Genomic DNA, 20713 nt, shown 5'->3' with positions numbered 1-20713 from the left:
ATACTGTCAAGTTCAACAAAAAAAATGAAGACAAAGATCAGTGCCAATCCACAACAAACAGAGAATATAAATGTCACCACTGGAGTTCGTCCTGAGGAACTGTACAAAAGTTCTGATGCAATGCAAAAAATGATTGATTCTACAAAAATGTTATTTTGAAAAAATTAAGGCGCTTGCGAATGTAAAAGAAAGTAACCACAACACTGCAGAGAATCAATTAAAGGAGAAAGAGTTGGAACAGGATGACAAGGACAATCGCGAACAAGAAAAATAAAATATGAATGAGGATGTGATACCGGAGACAGTGGAAGAGAAGGAAAAATAAAGTATCAATATACATGGTTTTTTTCACATTTAAATAAAAAGTATCAATATCTTCTCTTTATAATTATCATGTTTTGAGTTAATGATATTATGTATGTATTAAATATGTTTTAATATTTTAAACTCATGCATGTATTAACTTATGAAATATTTTGAGAAATTCTATGTATTAACTTATAAAATATTTTGAGGTTTTAATTAATATCAATTTAGTTTTCAATAATTTTGATATATTTTAATTTTTTAAAATATGAATATGTCATAAATAATTGATAATCTTATCAAATTTATAAAAAATACATTTTTTTAAGATGGTCATTTCCATATTATTTAATAGGAAATATTGAACAAATAATATTTGTCTTCTGTACTCTAAAGTGGACCATTGTTAACCAGCTTTTTTAATTTAATTTTCTATTTACCAACATTATTCTTGTGCTAAAGATGCAAGAATAGTCCCATTTTAATCCATCTAATACATGTAGGCTTATTTGATCATAAGTTTATGTATTTTTATTGTGATGTCTTAAATATTTTAAAGACTTAGTTATAATCTTAAAAATTGGGCCCCTAATAATAAAAATTATATAAATTTTGAATAATATATATAAAAAAAATCATCACTTTAAGATTATGTATTTTAAAATATTAAAAAAAATAATGGTATTATTTTAAAAAAGATATAAATGAATAATAAAATAATAGGAATTGCAAGACTTAGGGAGTGAATAGTAATGATAACAATAATTTTAAATAACAGATGCAAAAATATGTGTATAGATAAATTCTTATTGATTTATAACTTTTTTTTATAAATTTGAAGTAGTTTTAAAAATGTGTATAAATTAATAACACTATAACAATTACGGAGGAGAATTTTGGACCATATTTGGTGTGTATAAAATAATAATATATTGAACCTATGTTTAATTAGTAATTTTTCACCCTGAATTTTGACATGTACTAAATCGTGCCCCCTGAACTTTTTTGGCCATTAAAAATTCCCCTCGAACTATTGAGATTGTTAAATTTAAGTACTTTTGTCTAATTTCATTCAATTATACTGTTTCAATAATTATTTATGTACTAAAATATCTAAAATATCATGCAAACTTAACAAAATTATCACTGTAGAGATAAAGACATTACATGGGCATATCTAGAGAGAGAAATTCTTTCATTCAACCACTGAGATGTCGCAGCACACCGTTGCATTCCAATTTTTGCAGCAACTTGTTGCCACCCAAGAACCTACTCAAAGCATTTTAAAGGTCATTTGACTATGTGCATGTGGCATGATAAATGAATGCAAATCAGCTATATATTCAAAATTTAAGATTTATTATCTGATAGTTACTATCACGAGCATTGGAGGGAATGCTCACACATGGGAAATCATCTAAAGCTCGTACACCTGACTTAATTGATTGAGCATTTGGGCATTCAATAACAGCAATTATTGGTCCATGATGTTCATGTTTGTTGATCAACCACTAAAAAATGTATGTTATTGCGAGAGAGAATGAAAATAAGCTACAATGCAAATGATAAAACTGAAAACTTTTCTTAGTTAAAACCTGCCTCAATCATTTACCATATAATTACACAAACATTATTAATTCATTTATGAACTCAATTGGGAACGACAGTCTGGCACTCTGGCTTTTTAGAAGTTATAAGGGGAAAAAAAAAAGAAGTGCAATGCAGCAGTAATGGTTATATAATTTGATCATGTGTTAATAGTATTAGAGAGCGAGAGAATTATACTGGGCGCTGAAATTTTTGTATTTAGCAGTGTAGCACTTTTGCTTACAACTTTTTTAATAAATTATTATGAATAATGTGTTTCATATATAACTTTTTCAGAACATATATTCATCGTGTAATTATTCTTATATAATAACGTATACGTCAAGTGTACGAAAATAATTGTTGTTTTATCATTTATAATTTTATGTATTTCTATTTTCTTCTTTATTGGCTATATATAAGTATAACCATGTAGGTAATAGACCAAAAAAGAAACACAAACACATTCATTTGCAGATTGCTTACTTAATCCTCTTATGTATTAATTTATTTTAGAGTTATGAATGGTTTAGTAGAATAGATAACAACAAATGTGTTAATACATTTCATATCAAGAATTACCTGAGAGATGGAACCTAAGACCATGGTGAGATCATTCATTATGGGAATTTCGAGAGGCTCTTCCATGTCACATACCTAATTTGACAAAACAATAACATAAATCAGTTTGACAAAAAAAAAAAGGTAGATAAGTATTATTGGATTAGATTAACCAACTAATTAGTAAAGGTAGATAGAGAGAGAGACAGATTCTTGCCAATATCTTCTCCAACTAGATAAGAATCAACAGCACCAGCCACCTCCATTCCTCTAGCTTTGGTCACTGCAATTACTGCAGCCCTTCCTATTTCCTTAGCTGCACCATTTATAATGACCTATAGAAACATTGAATATTCAATATTACACAATACGAACATCAGATTATTTCATAAGAAAATTAGTAAAACCTTGATATTGCTTTGAAAGGGTTGAGCTGAACAAAAGATAGAGCTAGATGGTCTGCGTTTAGTGCTTAGATAACTGTTAATGATAGTTGGTTGAAATTGGCAGCTCAAGGCTACCATGGTTACTCAGACCTCTACCTGTTTTTATTTTATATTATTGGTTATAATCCAAAAACACTTGAGCACCTTGCTCATTCTTTGAATCAAAGCTACAATAGCATGTAATTGAAAACAAATTTTCTCTTTCTTTCTTTCCTTCTTTAGTTTTTTGCTTCAACTGTTAACAACATGCAAATGACAAAACTGAAAACTTTCCTTAGTGCCTACCGACTATGCTTGAAGACGATGTAACAGAGTGTCATATTATTTTCAGTGGCCAATGCAATTTTGGAGCTTTTTACAGAAAAAAATGGTCCCAACTCACCAGACCATCGCTATCAATGATTGGGGCAAGTTGTGGTTGAAAGCCACCAAAGCACCAGGAAACACGAATGCTATGAAGATGGCAATGTACTCCATCTCAACGCCTTCGCTGCAAAACAAAATATAGAAGTTATCCAAGCTGAATTGGGTTGAGTAACACTTAGAATAGAGAAAGATTGAGAGAGTAAGAGTAAGAGACCTGGCAGCCGCAAGAGCATGGCCAAATTCATGGAATGATACAGAGATGATAGTAGAAAGTAGTACGTAGATACCATCAGCAGCAGAAGGTGAATGAGAATGGCCAAAAATTGAACAAAGAGGCACTCGATGCCGTCCGATTGATTGCCATGATCGGCAGTTTGCTCAGCATATATATTTGACACTAAACTAAAAAACCCTAAAACCCAATTTCGATTTTAAGAGAAATAAAAAACAGGGTAACAACCCAGATGGAGAAAGAAGATCAATAATGAGAGAGAGAGAGAGAGAGAGAGAGAGAGAGAGAGAGAGAGGGAACTTGCCTGAGACCATGAGATGAGAGACCAAATGAGAAAACAGGAAGAAAAGAACAATGCGTGGGAAAGAGGCCTCCAATTTCTTCCCGTGAAGTGCAGACCAACCCCAAATCTGATCCTCAGGGAAGAAAATCACACGGCCAACGGATGATTTTCTACAACGACGGAGAATGCAGCTTAGAACGACGGAGGTTTTGGGGTTTTAGGGTTCTCACTGTCGTCTGAAAGAGAGAGAGATGCGGCTGTGAGGCTGAAGCGTTTGAAGAGAATCACACGAGATAGAGAGGGCTGAAGTGAGTATTTTGTGTTTTTTAGTTTTAGGATTTGTTGCGTCGGTTATTAACTCTCACTATTGTATTTTGCGTCGTTTTTAAAAGCTCGTTAATACAATACACGAGTTTTAATAACAGACGCAAAATAAAACGTAAATTTTTAAATTTCCTACTTTTTTCGTCGGTTTAGTTTTTAACGTCATATATCTAAAAGACGCAAATAACATATTATTAGTGTCTTTTTTAAAGTGACGCCCCAATTATTTGAGTACTATTCACGTCGGTCAACGCTATGAACAGTAGCGTTGACCGACGTGAATAGTGTATTTTGTAGTAGTGTCATACCCCTTGAACTTTCACACATGTTAGAATTTTTTACTAAAATTAGACAAAAGTCTTTAAATTTAACAATCTCAATAGTTCGAGGGAAATTTTTAACGGCCAAAAAAGTTCAGGGGGCACGATTTGGTACATTTTAAAGTTCAGGGGGAAAAATATTGGAATCTCTTACTTTTTTGGGCCCTAGGCATGTGCTCATCTTGCACACCATATGGGCCGGCCCTTTTCAATAATGCAATAATATTAGTCTAATTTTTTGGAATGGTAAAAAAATATATATTTGAAGTTATTTCAAATAATTTTGATACTTACTTTTTTAATGTATATGGTAATAAGTTACTACTAATGACATATAATTTACATGTTTACCTTGTTATTGGAAACACTAAGTGTATGATAACATATATTAAATGTCCATGCTTATTTTACTTGAAAAAATAAACATAAAATATCATCTTCAAAATATAAATGATTTAAAACTTTAATTATTTTTTATTATTCCTACAAAAAATAAAAATTAATATATAATTATTATTTTTCGTAAATGCGAAAATAATAGAAAAAAAATTAAAACACTATCTTGTTTAGACAAAATATTTTATCACTGCTGACAAAATTTTAATGAAGCAAAATTAGTAATCAAAAACTCAAACAAAAAGTAGAGTTTGATGGTAAGAAAGATGACTATGAAAGATCCACTAAACAAAAAAGGTGGAAATGCATGAAATTAAGTGGCCCGTCAAGAAGATTAGAATTCCTGAAGACAATTAAGGGTTGCTTATCTTCATTTTAAAAATATGTGTTAATGTATTTCAAATTTAAATTAAACTATGTTATAATTTATGTATTGTGTATGGTTTATGATTTCAATAAATGCAAATGCTTTTTTATTTTATTCTTTTCATCTATACTTTGTGATTTTAGTGTTTTACATGAGTACTACCAAAATTCTCATATCTTATTAAGCAATATTTTCTTAAAAAAAATCTTAAATTTGAAAATAAATAAAGATTAATACAACTTGAGAATACCTATGTATGCAGGAGATTGGAAGGTCATTTGTGGGGTTGAGTATGAGATCGAAACCTAGGCGTGTAACTCAAAAAAAAAAAAAACATACTTCTTTCAAAAGTAAATACAATGCAAACCAATTGTAATAAACGATAAAACATAGTTAAAATTCATAATTCAAAGATTACAATCAATATACATAAACTTATTTAACATCTTCAATATTATTTTATTACTTGGTAATTCAAATATTACTCAACACTCTCATATGGTATATTTTAACACTATTATCGGTATGTAAGTTCATTGTGTTGAATTCAACCTAAAAGTAAAACAAAAACAAAAAAATAGCAAGAAGAGTCAATATATAAGAGTTAGAATAAGTTGTAATATAATGATAAATGAGGTTTCAAAATTGTCAATGTAAACTTATTAGGCGACGACATAGTTGATGTATGAGATTATTAAAACCATTCAATCGTTCTTTAGAGGTTTCAAAATTGTCAATGTAAACTTATTAGGTGACGACATAGTTGATGTATGAGATTACTAAAACCATTCAATCATTCTTTAGATTCAAGGATTTTCATGACCAAAACATTGTGCAATCTAATAATCATTGTCATCAAAGTATTAATCTTTTGCACATTGTCCTATCATCCAAAAAAAAAAATAACTAATAAATACTTTAAAAATTAAATATATATATATGACTACACTAAAATGACTCCAACAAAAAATATAAATACTTACACATTTTATGTGTTCCGGAATTTTTAGAGAGTCCATGTTAACATTTGTGGTATATTATTGATTGTAATTTCACCATCTTCATCCGGAATCACAAAACTCTATAGAGGAATAGGTATATCGTCATCTTTATTATGAACACATTTGTGACAAATATATCCCTTTCATTACAAAAAAAAAAGGTAAAGATCACAATTGTAAAAAAAAAAATTATTCATGGACTACTGTAAAATAACAAAATTAAAAATAATTTTAGTATATTATCTTACACAAAGAACATTCAGAGTTTTTAATGATACAACAACGAGCACCTCTCCTAAATTTAGAAGACGAAGATGAATCAAATGGGATCGATATAGACGAGCACGACCTAAAATAGATCTGGACATCCTACGTTTTGGAGATTCATATTTCATAAGATAACAAATTATTCTCTTACTTTTACAGCTTTCACTATCCCTGTACGATTCATATTTACTAAGCATTCTCTCCATTTTGTAATCCTTTTTTTATTCTCCCCACAACATCCATCTCTCGTTCTCTACTTCTAATCGTCTTCTTCATATTCTTCTATGGCAGGTACGATTTTCTTCCCCAATATTCGAGCCCTCAAAACTTTTCTTTGTTGGTCGATTTTTTTTCTTCAAACTTTTGACCCTGGGTTATGTGTTTCAACAATGGTGGTATGATATTTTTTCTTGTTCATCTATGTAAGTATGAACAATTACATGTAATATTTAAAATAATAAGTTGGATTATTATAGAGTATTAAATCAACTTTTTAATTTAAAAAAAAAAATTATTAGAAACATTTAATAATATTAATTACAATATTTTTAAACATTACATTAGAAATATATAGTCAATATATTAAAAAGAGAGTTTATTTTAATTGGGTGGAATCACCATTTTTTATGGCAAAAAAAAAATCTCGAATTAAATGTAATACAAAATGGAATCTTTCATTATGCCACATCAACAATTTAACTTTTTAAAGTTATTAGAAACCTGTTATAGCAAGTTACCCACCTTGCCACGTCAGTAATATAATAATAATTTTTAGGTTCCATTGATAGTGTGGGTTCTATTTTCAAACGATCTATATCTTTATATATATCTATGTTATATATATATGGGTATGTTCTTAATGGGTATTACCATGTATGGGTATTTTATTCTTGACCATTAGATCAAATCTAATGGTTGATATTTATAATCATCAATTAATATTAAAAAATTAATATTTCTTATTTTGCCACTTCTTTTTTTGATTTTGTTATTCTCTATATTCCTAAAATAGATAAAACTATTAATAAAAATAAAAAATATATATATTGAATTGTTATTTAAAAAGTAAAACACACTACAAAAACTAACAAACTATTTTTTTTAATAAAAATCATTTTAAAGATTAAAAAGAAAAAAGTGTATATTTATCTTTTTTATAAAATTTGTTCAAACTAAAATTCTAAATTGCATTACTGAGAATAAAAAAAAAAAATTAAGCTTTAAGCTGTAATACATATAAAATGTATAAGATTTTTTCTAAACCTAGAATCTTTAATTTCATAATAATTAACAATCATTTGTATGTTATTATTTTTTAAAAAATACTTGAGCTTACCAAAACCTATAAAAACAAAACCAACGAAGAAAACTTTAACAAAAAAAATGAACGAAGAAAAAAGTGTCATAAACATTATTGAATAATGGCAATTGCCAACACAAGAATTTCAGCACAAAAATTATACTTGACCCCTAGACAAGATTATCATCTTCTAATCCTATGAATATAAATAATGAACAACGCCTCATTCGTTATTTTAGGAGAATGATGCATGGTAATGTCAAAAAAATCATTAGATGATAATAATATTTTTCTAACAATGATACCTAAGTAAGAACTAAGAAGTATTGTAGCGTTTTATTTTTAAGAGCATGAATAATATTAAGACAAATGGATTCCACAATCAAGCTCTTATTCTCCTAATAAAAAAAAATACATTATTATACATGTAAATGATTCTTAGTTTTACAATAATAAATGATTAATAAACTCACAATTTCATAAAATAATAAAGTAGTAATTTCAATTAATTTTTAAAAATAATTTATAATTTTTTCATACTAGTGGTTGTAATTATTATTTCCAATTTTATAAAAAAAAATATATCATTTTTTTAAAAAAAAAAAAATAATTATTGGAAACTTGCTATAAAAGGTTATTAGATTGTTACCTTGTTAATTTTTTTAGTACCCATCAATGGGTATTACCCATTGAAAAGTATTTCATATATATATATATATATATATATATATATGGGTGTACTTTTAATGGGTATTACCCATTATGGGTAATATTAGAAATTTTTGAGTTTTTATGATTAATTTTCTATTTAATTAGAATTTTTTTCTCATTTTTACATTATATGGGCCGGGATTAGTCCATCTGCTGAAAAAAAATAATAATAAAAAAAGTTTTTTGGCAAAAAAGTGATAAAAAAAAATTCAATTTGACTTAAATATTTTTTTTCATATAAACATATTTTTTATATAGTGTAAAAAGACATATTTTTTGATATTTTCTTTAATTAAGTAACTAAATTAAACATAAAAATTCAAATTTCTCTTTTATTATTCGTTATCGGACCAAAATCTAATAGTTTAATATTTTTAAAATTAATATTTATAGTTAAATTTATTTATTACCCATTAATGGGTAATATCCATTAAGAAGTATTCTATATATATATATACATGTTATATTAAATGTTGCTATATAACAAAGTGTTCTTCTCTTACAAAATATTACAATTTCAAATTTAAGCTCACTTCTTGTATCTTTTATTTTCTTTTTTCTCTGACAAATGGTCAGAACTTCATCTGAGTTAGAATCCTACTGAGAGGTCCACAAGAGATAAGAAATTGTTGAAGAAAGAACAAGATGTTTCTTTTGTTCCTTCCCGGCGATTGGAAAATAAAAAAATAGTTAATATATTCAATAGGGGTGGGCATCCGATCCAATCCAATCTTTTTTCCCCATCCAATCCAATTAATAATTGGATTTGGAAAATCATCATCCGATCCAATCCAATTAAACCACAAAATCCAATCCAATCCAATCCAATTACTAATTGGATTGGATCGGTTTTTTAATTGGATATCCGATTACACACCTAAATTTCAATATTAGCTTAAAAATATAAAGAAAAATACGTAAAAAACTAAGTATCATTTTTTATTTAAGTTTAATACTTCATAAATATATTATTCTTCCAAGTGTATTGTAGCTAAAAGTTTTAAATAATTAAAACAACAAAATTTCTAAGTAATAAAATAGAACAAAAAATCATGAAAATAAAGACACTAAACAATTAAGTGTTACAAATTCAATATACAAAAAAAATCTAATAAAAATATAATAAATATTTATTATATTTTCAATATTTTTTATTATATAAATAATTTTTTTAATATATATAAATGTAATTGGATTGGATCGATTTTTAATTGGATTTTGAGATTGACATCCAATAACCGATCCAATCCAATTAGAATCCAACTTTTAGCATCCAACCCAATCCAATTGTAATTGGATATCCAAATTTTTGTAATTGGATAGGATTGGATCAGTTCGGTTCAATTGGATTGGATTGGATGATGCCCACCTATTCAAAATAATTACGTATTTACAAAATACTGTCTCAATTCATCCTGTTTCATCAGATCCGGGATGTGATATGATTCCGAATGATGAACTAGATATGGACATATAAAATGTGTCTATTTAATTTAAATTTTTTTTAATATTAAAATTTAAATTTAAACTCAAAACACATATCTTTATATATATATTAAAAGTGCCTATATAGCATTATTTTTGGTTTAACCAATTTTATTATTTTTTAATGCTTCTAAAATATTTCAAATCAAATCTTCCTATTCTCACGAAAACGATTCAGTTTGTTAATCACTTTTAAGTAATAACTTATTTATTTTTTAATAAAAAAAATAAATTTATAATTAATTTGAAAACATTATCAAGCGAATAAATCTCATTTGAAAGACTAAATAATCAATTTATACTTGCTATTTTACACTTACAAACACATTGATTTTTTTTTCCTTTCTTTTGTTGAAAGAATAGATTTTTATTTCGTATAGAATGGGAGACTAAATAATTAGGTTACACTTGCTATTTTACACTTGTACAAACACATTTTCTTTTGTTGAAAGATTAGATTTTTATTTCGTATAGAATGGGACAACAGCAATCCAAGGATGAGCTTCTGTATCAGCAAGTTAGCTATGGAAATACCAAAGGAATCAAATCCCTTTGCCGAGAAGGTGCACCCCTCGAGGTAAACCACTAAATTCAATTCATATATTGAGGAAGAACGATCAAAGCTTGCTTTTTTATTAACAATGAATTTTAAATTGGGTGTGTGTTACATCTTTCAAAAACATTGTTTTCTCTTTTAATAAATTATTGCTGGTAAATGATTAACTCATTTTTTTTTCTTTAAAAAAAATCCAAGACTCTCAATCAAATACCAAATCAAGCGAATAAATCTCATTTGAAAACGATTATAGATTTTCTTTCAACAATTGTGGGAACCGCAAATTCTGCAAATGTGATTGATAATCCGCCAACTTTTTTTCACTTTTTCCCTTTTTTTATTTTGTTTTAATATATTCTCAATCAATTTTTTTTTTTGGCACTCTAAGTATATATATGTATTTGTATTCCTATGTTCGCAAATGCCTTTGAGTTTCCATATTGTTTTCCTGTAATCAATGTGAGTTAAGTGATAATCCTTTAGATGAATTGAAGTTCACCAGATAAACATTCACCAGGGAGAGATTACTTTAACTTTTTTTTATGATGTTTATGAGAAAGATGCAAAAAAGGTATTCATCTGTTTTTTAAGCTTGTGCCTCTTTATCACTGTATAAATATATATAAATTTATATAAAGAATTTTTCATAAATTATTAGTGTAATTGGCATAATTAATATCGTGTGTGATTTTTTATGAACCCAACCCCTAAATTTTATATTTTCTTTGCTTGGGCATAAGATATAAGATTTCATTCTGAATTTTATTTGAAATTTTTGCTTCAAAGTTCCACCACTACTAATACCTCCTCAACCCCCACAAGGAGGTCCCTGTTAGAGAATGCTTCCTGCCCCTCATTGTATAAATATGATAATTTGGAGCCTTAACAATGGTTTTGTTATTGCACCTATAATGGGTAAGTTGTTGATTGTATTATTATTATTGTTATTGTTGTGGTTAATTGGCTTCCTGCTTGTGGATTTATTTTTATCATCTGTTTGGATTTCATTTTCTAAATAGACCCTCTCTATTTATATTTATACAGAAAATGTATATTTATTTACACTATGTTATATTTTCTTTGATTCAGATTATATTCTTTAACTGGTCATATTAAATTTGTATGTTATTTCTTTTTCTTTTAAATGCTTAAAATAAAATTTATTATTTAGCAAAAACAATAAAAGATTGAACCTTTAAAACTTTTTATATTGTGGGAAAATTCTTCTACATAAGTCCAAAAACATTTTGGTTCTGCTCTAACCAAATCAACTAACAGATAGTCATTTCTCCATATGAACTTTTTTCTTTGTTTGAACAAAGGACATGTTATGACCAAGAAGGAAGTATCTCCAAGGCTTTTTTTCTTTGTATTTTCAACTAACTTTTTCAAATTAAGCATATAACTAAATATACGTGCATTGCTAGAGACCCAGATCCAAACTTGGGACTGACCTTGACCTTGACCTTAGACATTGAGCTCGACCCTGAATCCAACCTCAAACCTTTAACCCGACTAGAATTTCAAGCTTGGACCAAGACCACAAAACCCCAACTTAAAAATCAATTTTGACCTTAACCTTGCCTTTACCATAATAAAACATAACGTGACGTTTGATTATAAGTAATTGTTGGCTTTGGCTTAAAGTCAAATTATCTTAAAGTTACAAATATATAATTCAACTTTCAAGAGATTTAGAACTTGTTATTTGTCACATTTGTCAATGAAGCTATGCAATAGCTTTTGACTTATGCTCCCCCATTTATTACATATTGTTTGAATTACCTCTCATTAATTACATATAGTTAGGAGATGATATATTTCTCATTATTAAATATGGTTAGGAGGTTTTGTCAAAAAAAAAATATATGGTTAGGAGGTGAGATTTTCCTTCTATAAATATAGAACTCTTTGAATAGCATTTATAATTCGGAGTAGATAATTCGAGGTGTACAATCCAAGTGCAACTTAGTGCAATCAAATTCACTGAGAAATCTTGAGATAGAGCACTTGTAAATTACAACTTTGGGAAACACTTGAGAGATGATATAATTAGTAGGAAATTTGAATTTATATTCTGTATATTTCCTACTCATGTTAATAATATTAGCTGCCTCCCGCAGAGTAGGCAAATTGTCGAACCACGTAATGTTTTATTATTTACCGCTTTGATATATATTTATTGCTATCTTTAGCTATTTATAGCTACTGAGCACAACAATAATGAAATAGAATCAAATAGAAATGAAATAATTTTTATTTTATTCTTTTATTTGTTTACATTTTAAAATGCAACCAAAATGGTAGAGAAAAATGCATAAGAATAGAATAAAATTTAAAATACATAAAAAAAAAAAAATTGATGAAAAATCATTAAAAAATTTCTCATGTTATATTGAAATTGTCTTTTTTCTTCTATTTTAAATAAAATATTCATTCTACCAAAATAATAGAGAAGACATTCCATTAGAATAAGATTCTAATACTTTAAACTGCAATCAAATAAAAAAATAAAATGAAAATTATTTTCTTTTCAACTATTTCATTTCATTTCTTCCAACCAAACACCACATTAGAGTGAATTGAGCAAAATAATTGGACAAAGTAAGGAGTGTTTAATAGCAATATAAGAAAACCAAATATCATCTATATATGTACGGACCCTCTTAGAACCACAACTAAGAAAAAGCTTACAAGTGTTACAGACGAATGATTGAGATTTTCTTTTACTTAAGTTGTGATTACCTCCTCAACTCCAATAGAAGATGATAATAGCATCATTATTTTAACTTGAATTTTGTTTAGTTCTTTCTTCTTCCTAACATAACTTATAGTTTGAACTTAGAACACAGGTTTTGTATGCGACTCCAATTTCCTTCCGAGTCAACCATCACGAACAAAACTAAAATTGTGTACACTCAACCTTAACCTTAAATACAATACACCTAAACTTTTAGTTTAATGATCTACCGATTAAAAAACACCCATGGTGAAAACACATATTTTTCCTACAATTAGAAACGTTTTAATCATACTACTAGGCACTACATTTCATATCATCCTAACAAAACTGTAATAGTAGGAAAGGAAAAAAGTGCCTTGTTGGTTTACAAATCACAATCGACTTAAAAGCCTTGTACTCCTTATTCTTCCCAAACTATCCACGCTTCAAGAATTTTAAATCGGAGTATATATATATATGTGCACCCAAAGGACTCATTTTAAGTCTTCTATGTGTGCACTTATATCATATTTGGATTCCCAATTTAATAGCTTCCATTCTATGGGACACATTGATCCCGTTAGAACTTCTAGCCTTTATATTATCAAGAATGATCGAAGTTCCAAGTATACCCAATCTTATACGCCACATCAATATAGCAATTAATTATTCAAAAATTAGTGGGTGAAAGACAAAAACTTCTCTTGATAGTTCTGTTAAAGCTAGAAACCATCACCAACAATAACAAATAATGTCCATCTTTCAAAAAGATTTACATGTGAATAGGAGCACTACGTTTTACCTCGATAGCAAGGGATCACTTCCATTTTCTACATCAGATAATGGATTTATATCTTGGTCATGCAAATTCTGTTTAGCACACTACCAAATTTAAATAATTCAAACCATGTGTATATATAGTTGGCCCTTGCGAACAGCTTGATGCACTATCTCCCTTCAACCCTTTGAGCGAAATGCAGCAAAAGGAAGGAAAATCCATGGACCGACCAGTGCATTAAAGCATACAAGGCTACTCATTGTTTAGACCAAACTTCCATTTCTCCAAACTCTAGCTCTAACAAAGATACAATGATTGGGGGCAATACCCGAAAAGGCTTTTAACTCTAAATACTTTCAGAAGGATAGGTAGATTTTCCGAATTTCATTATATGCTGAGCACCTTCATCTCACTACAAATACCACTAAAAACTGAACAGTTCAAGCTCATCTCACTACAAACAATCCTGTGGTGTTTTCCATTACTACCAATCCAACTCTCCTAGCCCAATTCCAGCTGAAATTCATTCTAAATGAAAATAAAATTAGGGATCCACCACCAAACTTTAAAATGATTCAAACCATGTGTATATATAGCACACAAGGCTACTCATTGTTTAGGCCAAACTTCCAATTCTCCAAAGTCTAGCTCTCACAAAGATACAATTGGGAGAAATACCTGAGGGCTTTCAACTCTAAGGTGGCATTTGGTTGGGAGGAATGAAAACATAGAAATAGGAATGGGAATGAGAATGGGAATAAGAATGGAATAAAATTTAAAATGTATAAAAAAAATTGATAAAAAAATTATTAATTTTTTTTCATCATGCATTGGAATGGTCTTTCCTTCTATTTCAAAGTGAAAGTCATTCTACTAAAATAGTGGAAAGGTCATTCCATTGGAATGACATTCCAATACTTTAATATGCAACCAAACAAAAAAATGGAATAAAAATTATTTCCTTTCCATTTCATTACCTCCAACCAAATGTGACCTAAATACTTTCAGAAGGATAGGTAGATTAACCTGGTGTCATTATATTTTCCATACAAATACCACTAAAAACTGAACAGTGCAAGCTCATCTCACTATAAGTACAAACAATCTTGTTGTGTTTTTATTATCTACCAACTCTCCAAGTCCAATTCCAGCTGAAATTCATTCTAAATGAAAATAAAGTCAGAGCTCCAATTAATAAAAGCTTAGTTTCTATCAAACAGAATTCCCCATCTACTTAGAATGAGATGTATTCTAGGATTAATTTTTTTTTAATCGTCTCCATGCCACCTTTATGTCCAAATCATATCTTATATGCAATCTACTTTATCACAAAAACAAAATAATTAAGCCATTATTGATTTATTATTGGGTTCCATAGACAGTTTAGAACAAAAGTCAAGTGGGCATTTACTTCATCACCCAGAACAAAAGAGCAAGTGTTCTTTTCCCTTGAAACTGATAAGCCACCAGGTTCAGTAGGACTTTAGGCTTAGTTGTTAACTCTCTTCATTTTTTATTAGAAACTGATGTGTATTAGTGGTTGAGTTGTATTACTCTTAGAAGCTGATGTGGCAATTATTTTAGAATACCTTAGAGTATATAAGGGGAGGAGGTCTCCTAGAAAGAGCATGAAGAAAATTGGTAAGAGTTGAGACTCATTGAGGAGAGCCCCAATCCTCTCGGAACATTGGAATAGGAGTGAGAGAGCAAGCCTCTCAAAAGCTTGTGATTTTGTAATTTTTTTCCATCAATTCAATAAAGTTTCAGTGAGGAATTTCAGCTAATCTAATCTATTGTGTAATTGCAGAAGTTGATTCTAACCAACAAAGAACTCATCAATTTGGTGTGCTGAGCTGCGGACAATGGCACTAAGGAAATCTGTGGAAACTAGTTTACTCGAGGAGGACATGGAAGTGATGAAGTTGGAGTTGCCTTCGGTGAAGGAATCAATTCAAGAAGTGGGCAAACATCTGCAACAGCAGTTTCATGAACCATTTCAGAGTTTCTTGGAGAGACGAACGATCAAGAAAGGTTCAAGAAACAGGAGAAAACGTGGGAAAAGGTTCGAGAAAAGGGGCAGCTGAAAAGAATTCTAATGCTGGAGCAACCTAGGAATAAGGAGAAGGTTCTCGGACTGCACCTGAACACAATGAACGAAGAGATATTAATTTGCACCAGTGACAAGAATACTCAATGATAAAGCTTAAAATGTCAACTTTTGATGGGGAGATGGCAAAGATGTATTTTTCATTTTACCACTATGATGAAGCAAGGAGATCGAGAGAGCATTTCTTTTTCTGGATGCCTTGCTTCATTACCAATGAGAGAATAAGAAAAGAACAATTTTGAGTTGGGAAGAAATGAAGCGGATGGTGTTGAAACACTTCCGAGACACACAAAAGGGGTCCCTTTATGATCAATTTCAGTCAATCAACAAGAAGGATCAATGGGCAAGTATAAGAAAAACTTCATGAGATTATTAGCTCCACTCCACAACATAGAACCCAAAGTTCAGCTTAGGTACACTTCTGAATGGATTAGCACCTTCAATCAAAGTTGAGTTAAGAGTACAATGACCAAGGAATGTGGATAAGCAATGGAAATCGCCTAAGACATAGAAGAATTGTTGCTAACAACCTTTCAATATTGCCAAATAACATCCAACTTCAATCAGACCATGATGCACTTTACAAGCACCACACAAGGATACACACCAAATAAACTCACCTATACTAAACGAATAGGCGAGGTCAAAAGATTGACTGAAAACCATATCCAACTCAACTGGGAGAATGGCTTGTGCTTACAATGTGATGACAAATGGTTCCTGGGCACCATTGTAAACAAAAAGAAATGAATTTGTTGATAGTTTTCGACAAGATTGAGGATTTGAGTTCGATACAAAGCTCCAAGGATTTGGCAGCTAAAACAACCAAGTTAACCTTCATAGAAATCAAAGAAACAATAGAAGTATCATTCCATTCAATGAAAGGCTTACCTACAAACAAGACCATGAAAATCTTGGACCAAATCAGCTCTTGTGAGGTGGTGATGTTGATCGATCCCAGTGCCACCCATAACTTTATTTCTAAGGAAATAGTTTCAAAATTGGCATTACAGTCAGTTGGAAATTGTTTCTATGAAGAGTGAAGAGATGTGCAAAAATTTGAACCTCCATTTCCAAGGGATAGAAATTTGGGATTACTTCTTAACCCTAAAATTTGGAAGTGCGAGTATCACTATGGGACTCCAATGGCTACCTTAGGCATGACACATATGGATTGGAAGCTACAAACCATGGCTTTTTAGGTCAGAAATCAAACAACCACAGTACGAGGTGATCCTTCACTCAGATTTGGAGCTTAGAGTAGTGCTTGAAGTCGTACTACAACATCGACCTAAGCCAAATTCGAGTACAGGAGGTCTTGATTAAGTGGCACTCTTCCAGTTTTTGAAGCTACTTGGGAAGATGTCTCCACCATCGAACAACAAATTTTGAGCTTCCACCTTGAGGACAAGTTGAAGGTTTTAGGAGGCAATATGAATAAGCCACCAGGTTAAGTGACAGGACCCAGTCAAAGAATGAATCAAACCAAAGAATAAAAGATTTTCTTGCAGTGAAAATCAAACCAATAGATTGAACAAAAATATGACTTGACTTTATTCAACAAGGGTGATTACATATATAATACTTAGAACAACTCATTCTTGATTCTCAGAATTAACACCCATACTCTTTAGGAAGCACACTACAAGGTGTGAAGTGAAGAGTTGTTCAAACTAACTAGTTTATTCATAAATAGCTTAAAAAATGTAGAAACTAATATAGTCATTATTCATTAATACAAATACTTTGGGTTATGTTCAGGCACACGTGTAGACCTCCTAAATGGTCCATCATTAAGTTAGACTTTAGGCTTAGTTGTACTGTCTTTACTTTTAATTAATAGTTGATGTGTATTAGTGGTTGAGTTGATGATGTGGCAATTATTTTAGGATACCTTAAACTTAGAGTATATAAGGGGAGGGGTTCTCTTTAATTGGTAAGAGTTGACACTCATTGTGGAGAGCCCCAATCCTCTCAAAATATTGGAATAGGAAAGAATAAGCCTCTCAAAAGCTTGTGAATTGTAATTTTGAACATCAATTCAATAAGGTTTCTGTGAGGAATTTCGACTAACCTATTGTGTAGAATTAATTCTAACAAGAAAGAACTTATCAAACTAAACTGTCCTAGCCTAACCTTCCATTCCATTATTTTGGGATCACAAAACTATAACAATTATTAGGTAGGCGTCCATGAAAGACTCGCCCCTCATACCTTAGTCCAAACTACATGGCCAACCAATTGAGCTATCATCAATAAATAGATTCAATTTTTGAACTTATTATAATTTTCAAAGTGGTTCACTCCATCTTATTTCCTACAAGAATTACATTGACAACATTCTCAAAGACTTTCCCTTTCACTACACCTAAGCGACATGTTAACGTTTCAATTATTAATTAGACACCATATGCTCTTTTTTGTTTAGTCACCATTGGCTGAATCCTACTTTTAGGCATGCAGCCATAAGTTCATTAGAGTAACCAATCAATGAATTGATTTAGATCTTGGTTGGCAATGATTATTTACGTAAATGTAACCAAACAAGCCCTTAGTATTCTTCTATTAGATGATAGGAAACTCATGTTCAATGGGAAATCACATTCAAGTTAGCCAAGAAGCATAACAACATGAAACACTTAGAATTAAGTTTTCTAATAAAGATCTTTACCCAAAAAAAAAAATCTTCTAATAAAGGCGGGCTTATATTAAAAGGTTAAGAATTTCTTACCAGAAGCATCGTCTCACAGAGCAGAAATTCAACAAAGCAGAATAAATAAACATTTCAAGAGTAGCAGCCTATGAATATACAAATAGATACATATAGAGAGTAGTTGACAAGTAAAGAACAGAATACAAACACAAAGACTTGCTTATTATCAACGACAATACCATTTAAGGAAAAAAAAAAGAGTTTTAAGCATCTGTAAATATCATTCGTTTATGATTACCAGACTCGAATTAGGGCTGATAGAAATTACCAATCGGTTTGTTTCGCATCAGCGGTGGGAATCTTAACGTAACCCATCTTCTTAGGGCTAAGCCCATCATCGTCCACAACGGCGCTGGTTGTGTCATCGGCGTCGTCCTGGTAGCGAGTGGAGAAGAGCGACCAGGCTAAGTACATGGTGGCGGCAGTGAGTGCGCCGCAGCCAACGCCGAAGAGGAGAGCGACGACAACGCTGAGGATATCCTTGGTGCGATCGCGGAGGGAGGTGAGATCGTAGGGAGAGGTGGAGGCGGACAAGGGAAAAAGGGGCATCTTCCGTAAGGGTTGGACTTGGCGTGAGGCTTCTTCTTGGTATTGTCGTCGCTGTTCTTGTTCTTGTTCTTGGTGCTCTTCTTCTATGATCCAAGCCTCACCATTGACACGACGGAATTGGGTGACCTCGGCGAAAATGGTGACGAATCCCGATGAGGAGTGGAATTGGGGTTGGCGGAGGGAGAATGAGTAAGAGGAAACGAATAGGGTTTTGCAGGGCCTTGCGGAGGTGGAGACGATAGAGATCCAAATCAGTAGAATGGTCAAGAGAAGACGTTGACTCTTGGAAGCCATGGCAGACATTTCCTATCTCTCTCTCTCTGGTGAATTTGGGGATTATAAAGACCTAATCCAAGCTAGTCTTGTTCTTTTCTACCTGCTTTCTCTCACCCTTTTATTTATTTAGTATTATTTATATTTTGAGTAGAGCTATAAATAACGGAAATTTCATTTACTATTCATACAAAAAAGTTTAGATTACAAAAATTACTTTCTTAATAAATTTATACCATTTTCTCTTAATAATTCCACATTATACCTAAAAAAATTATTCCCATTTATTTTAATTCAAAAATTTATAAAACTTAAAAACTCATTTCTCTCTTTACATCTCTCTCATCATCCCATCCAAGAAGAGCCACTGTCTTCTTCCCTCTATTTCTTCCTGTAGATCCCTCTCATTTGCCCAAAGATCTCGCAGCCCTTAACCCGCCCGGTCCTCCGTGGAAGCCCAAATGTCTGCCATGGAAGCGTCCTCCGTGGAAGCTCGTCGAAGACCCAAAATATCCCACCATAAAATTTGGAGGTCAGAGCCCGTGGCTTAATGGGTAAGTGTTTTTTAAAATATTTTTTAAAATAATTATAAAAGAGTTATACCCGAAATTCGGTTAACACACCAAAGGAAGACACGTATCAAGTTGGGAAGAATAAGAACTCAGACATGTAATCATAATTACACTTGAAATGGAATAACTCGTTAAAAGCAAAATTAATAGAGTATGTTTACAACTCGGTTGGCTGAATAGTCTTATGCGAGATAAAAATATACAAATTGTTGCCTAGTGCCTCGATGAGAAACCATGTAACTTTAGGAGTACAAGACGAGGCATTAACCTCGTTACGTGGAGGAGATATAATGACAATGGAGACACTTAGCGTATAATGTACGGTATACAAACTAAGTATAACAAATGGGTGAACCAAAGCAAGAGATAGCGAGGCGTCAACCTCGTCGTAGGAAGGCATGCACGCGAAAAAGATCATCTCGCCACCAGAAACTGCGGTTGTCAGATTTAAAGTAAAAACATTATCCACCTTGGAAGGATATATGACGAGC

The 20713-nt window shown here is 30.9% G+C and overlaps 2 protein-coding genes across 4 annotated transcripts; both read right to left on the bottom strand.

The window, feature by feature from the left end:
* Positions 1-1613: 1613 nt before the first annotated feature.
* LOC115697946 (dihydrodipicolinate reductase-like protein CRR1, chloroplastic) lies at positions 1614-4126 on the bottom strand. 3 transcript variants are annotated; one of them, XM_061104518.1, is made up of 3 exons: positions 2862-3276; positions 2672-2789; positions 1614-2550 (listed from the first exon to the last, which is right to left on the bottom strand). In XM_061104518.1, the coding sequence occupies exons 1-3, from the start codon at positions 2976-2978 to the stop codon at positions 2543-2545; spliced, it is 243 nt and encodes an 80-aa protein (XP_060960501.1). In that variant the 5' UTR covers positions 2979-3276; the 3' UTR covers positions 1614-2542. The 3 variants fall into 3 exon arrangements, 1 of the variants encoding a protein (XP_060960501.1); XR_009684633.1 differs by lacking the exons at positions 1614-2550; positions 2862-3276 and adding exons at positions 3283-3390; positions 3481-4126 and having other exon boundaries at positions 2666-2789; XR_009684634.1 differs by lacking the exons at positions 1614-2550; positions 2862-3276 and adding exons at positions 3283-3385; positions 3481-4126 and having other exon boundaries at positions 2666-2789.
* A 14675-nt stretch (positions 4127-18801) lies between these two features.
* On the bottom strand, positions 18802-19803 carry LOC115722561 (uncharacterized). The gene has a single exon (XM_030651802.2). It carries the CDS (start codon positions 19678-19680, stop codon positions 19093-19095), a length of 588 nt encoding a protein of 195 aa, XP_030507662.1. The 5' UTR covers positions 19681-19803; the 3' UTR covers positions 18802-19092.
* Between the last annotated feature and the right edge of the window lie 910 nt (positions 19804-20713).

This window comes from Cannabis sativa, chromosome 9, assembly GCF_029168945.1.
Source record: "Cannabis sativa cultivar Pink pepper isolate KNU-18-1 chromosome 9, ASM2916894v1, whole genome shotgun sequence".
In the NCBI taxonomy this organism is placed as follows: Eukaryota; Viridiplantae; Streptophyta; class Magnoliopsida; order Rosales; family Cannabaceae; genus Cannabis; species Cannabis sativa.
Note: the sequence above shows the minus strand (reverse complement) of the source record. Positions and strands in the feature narration are given on the sequence as shown.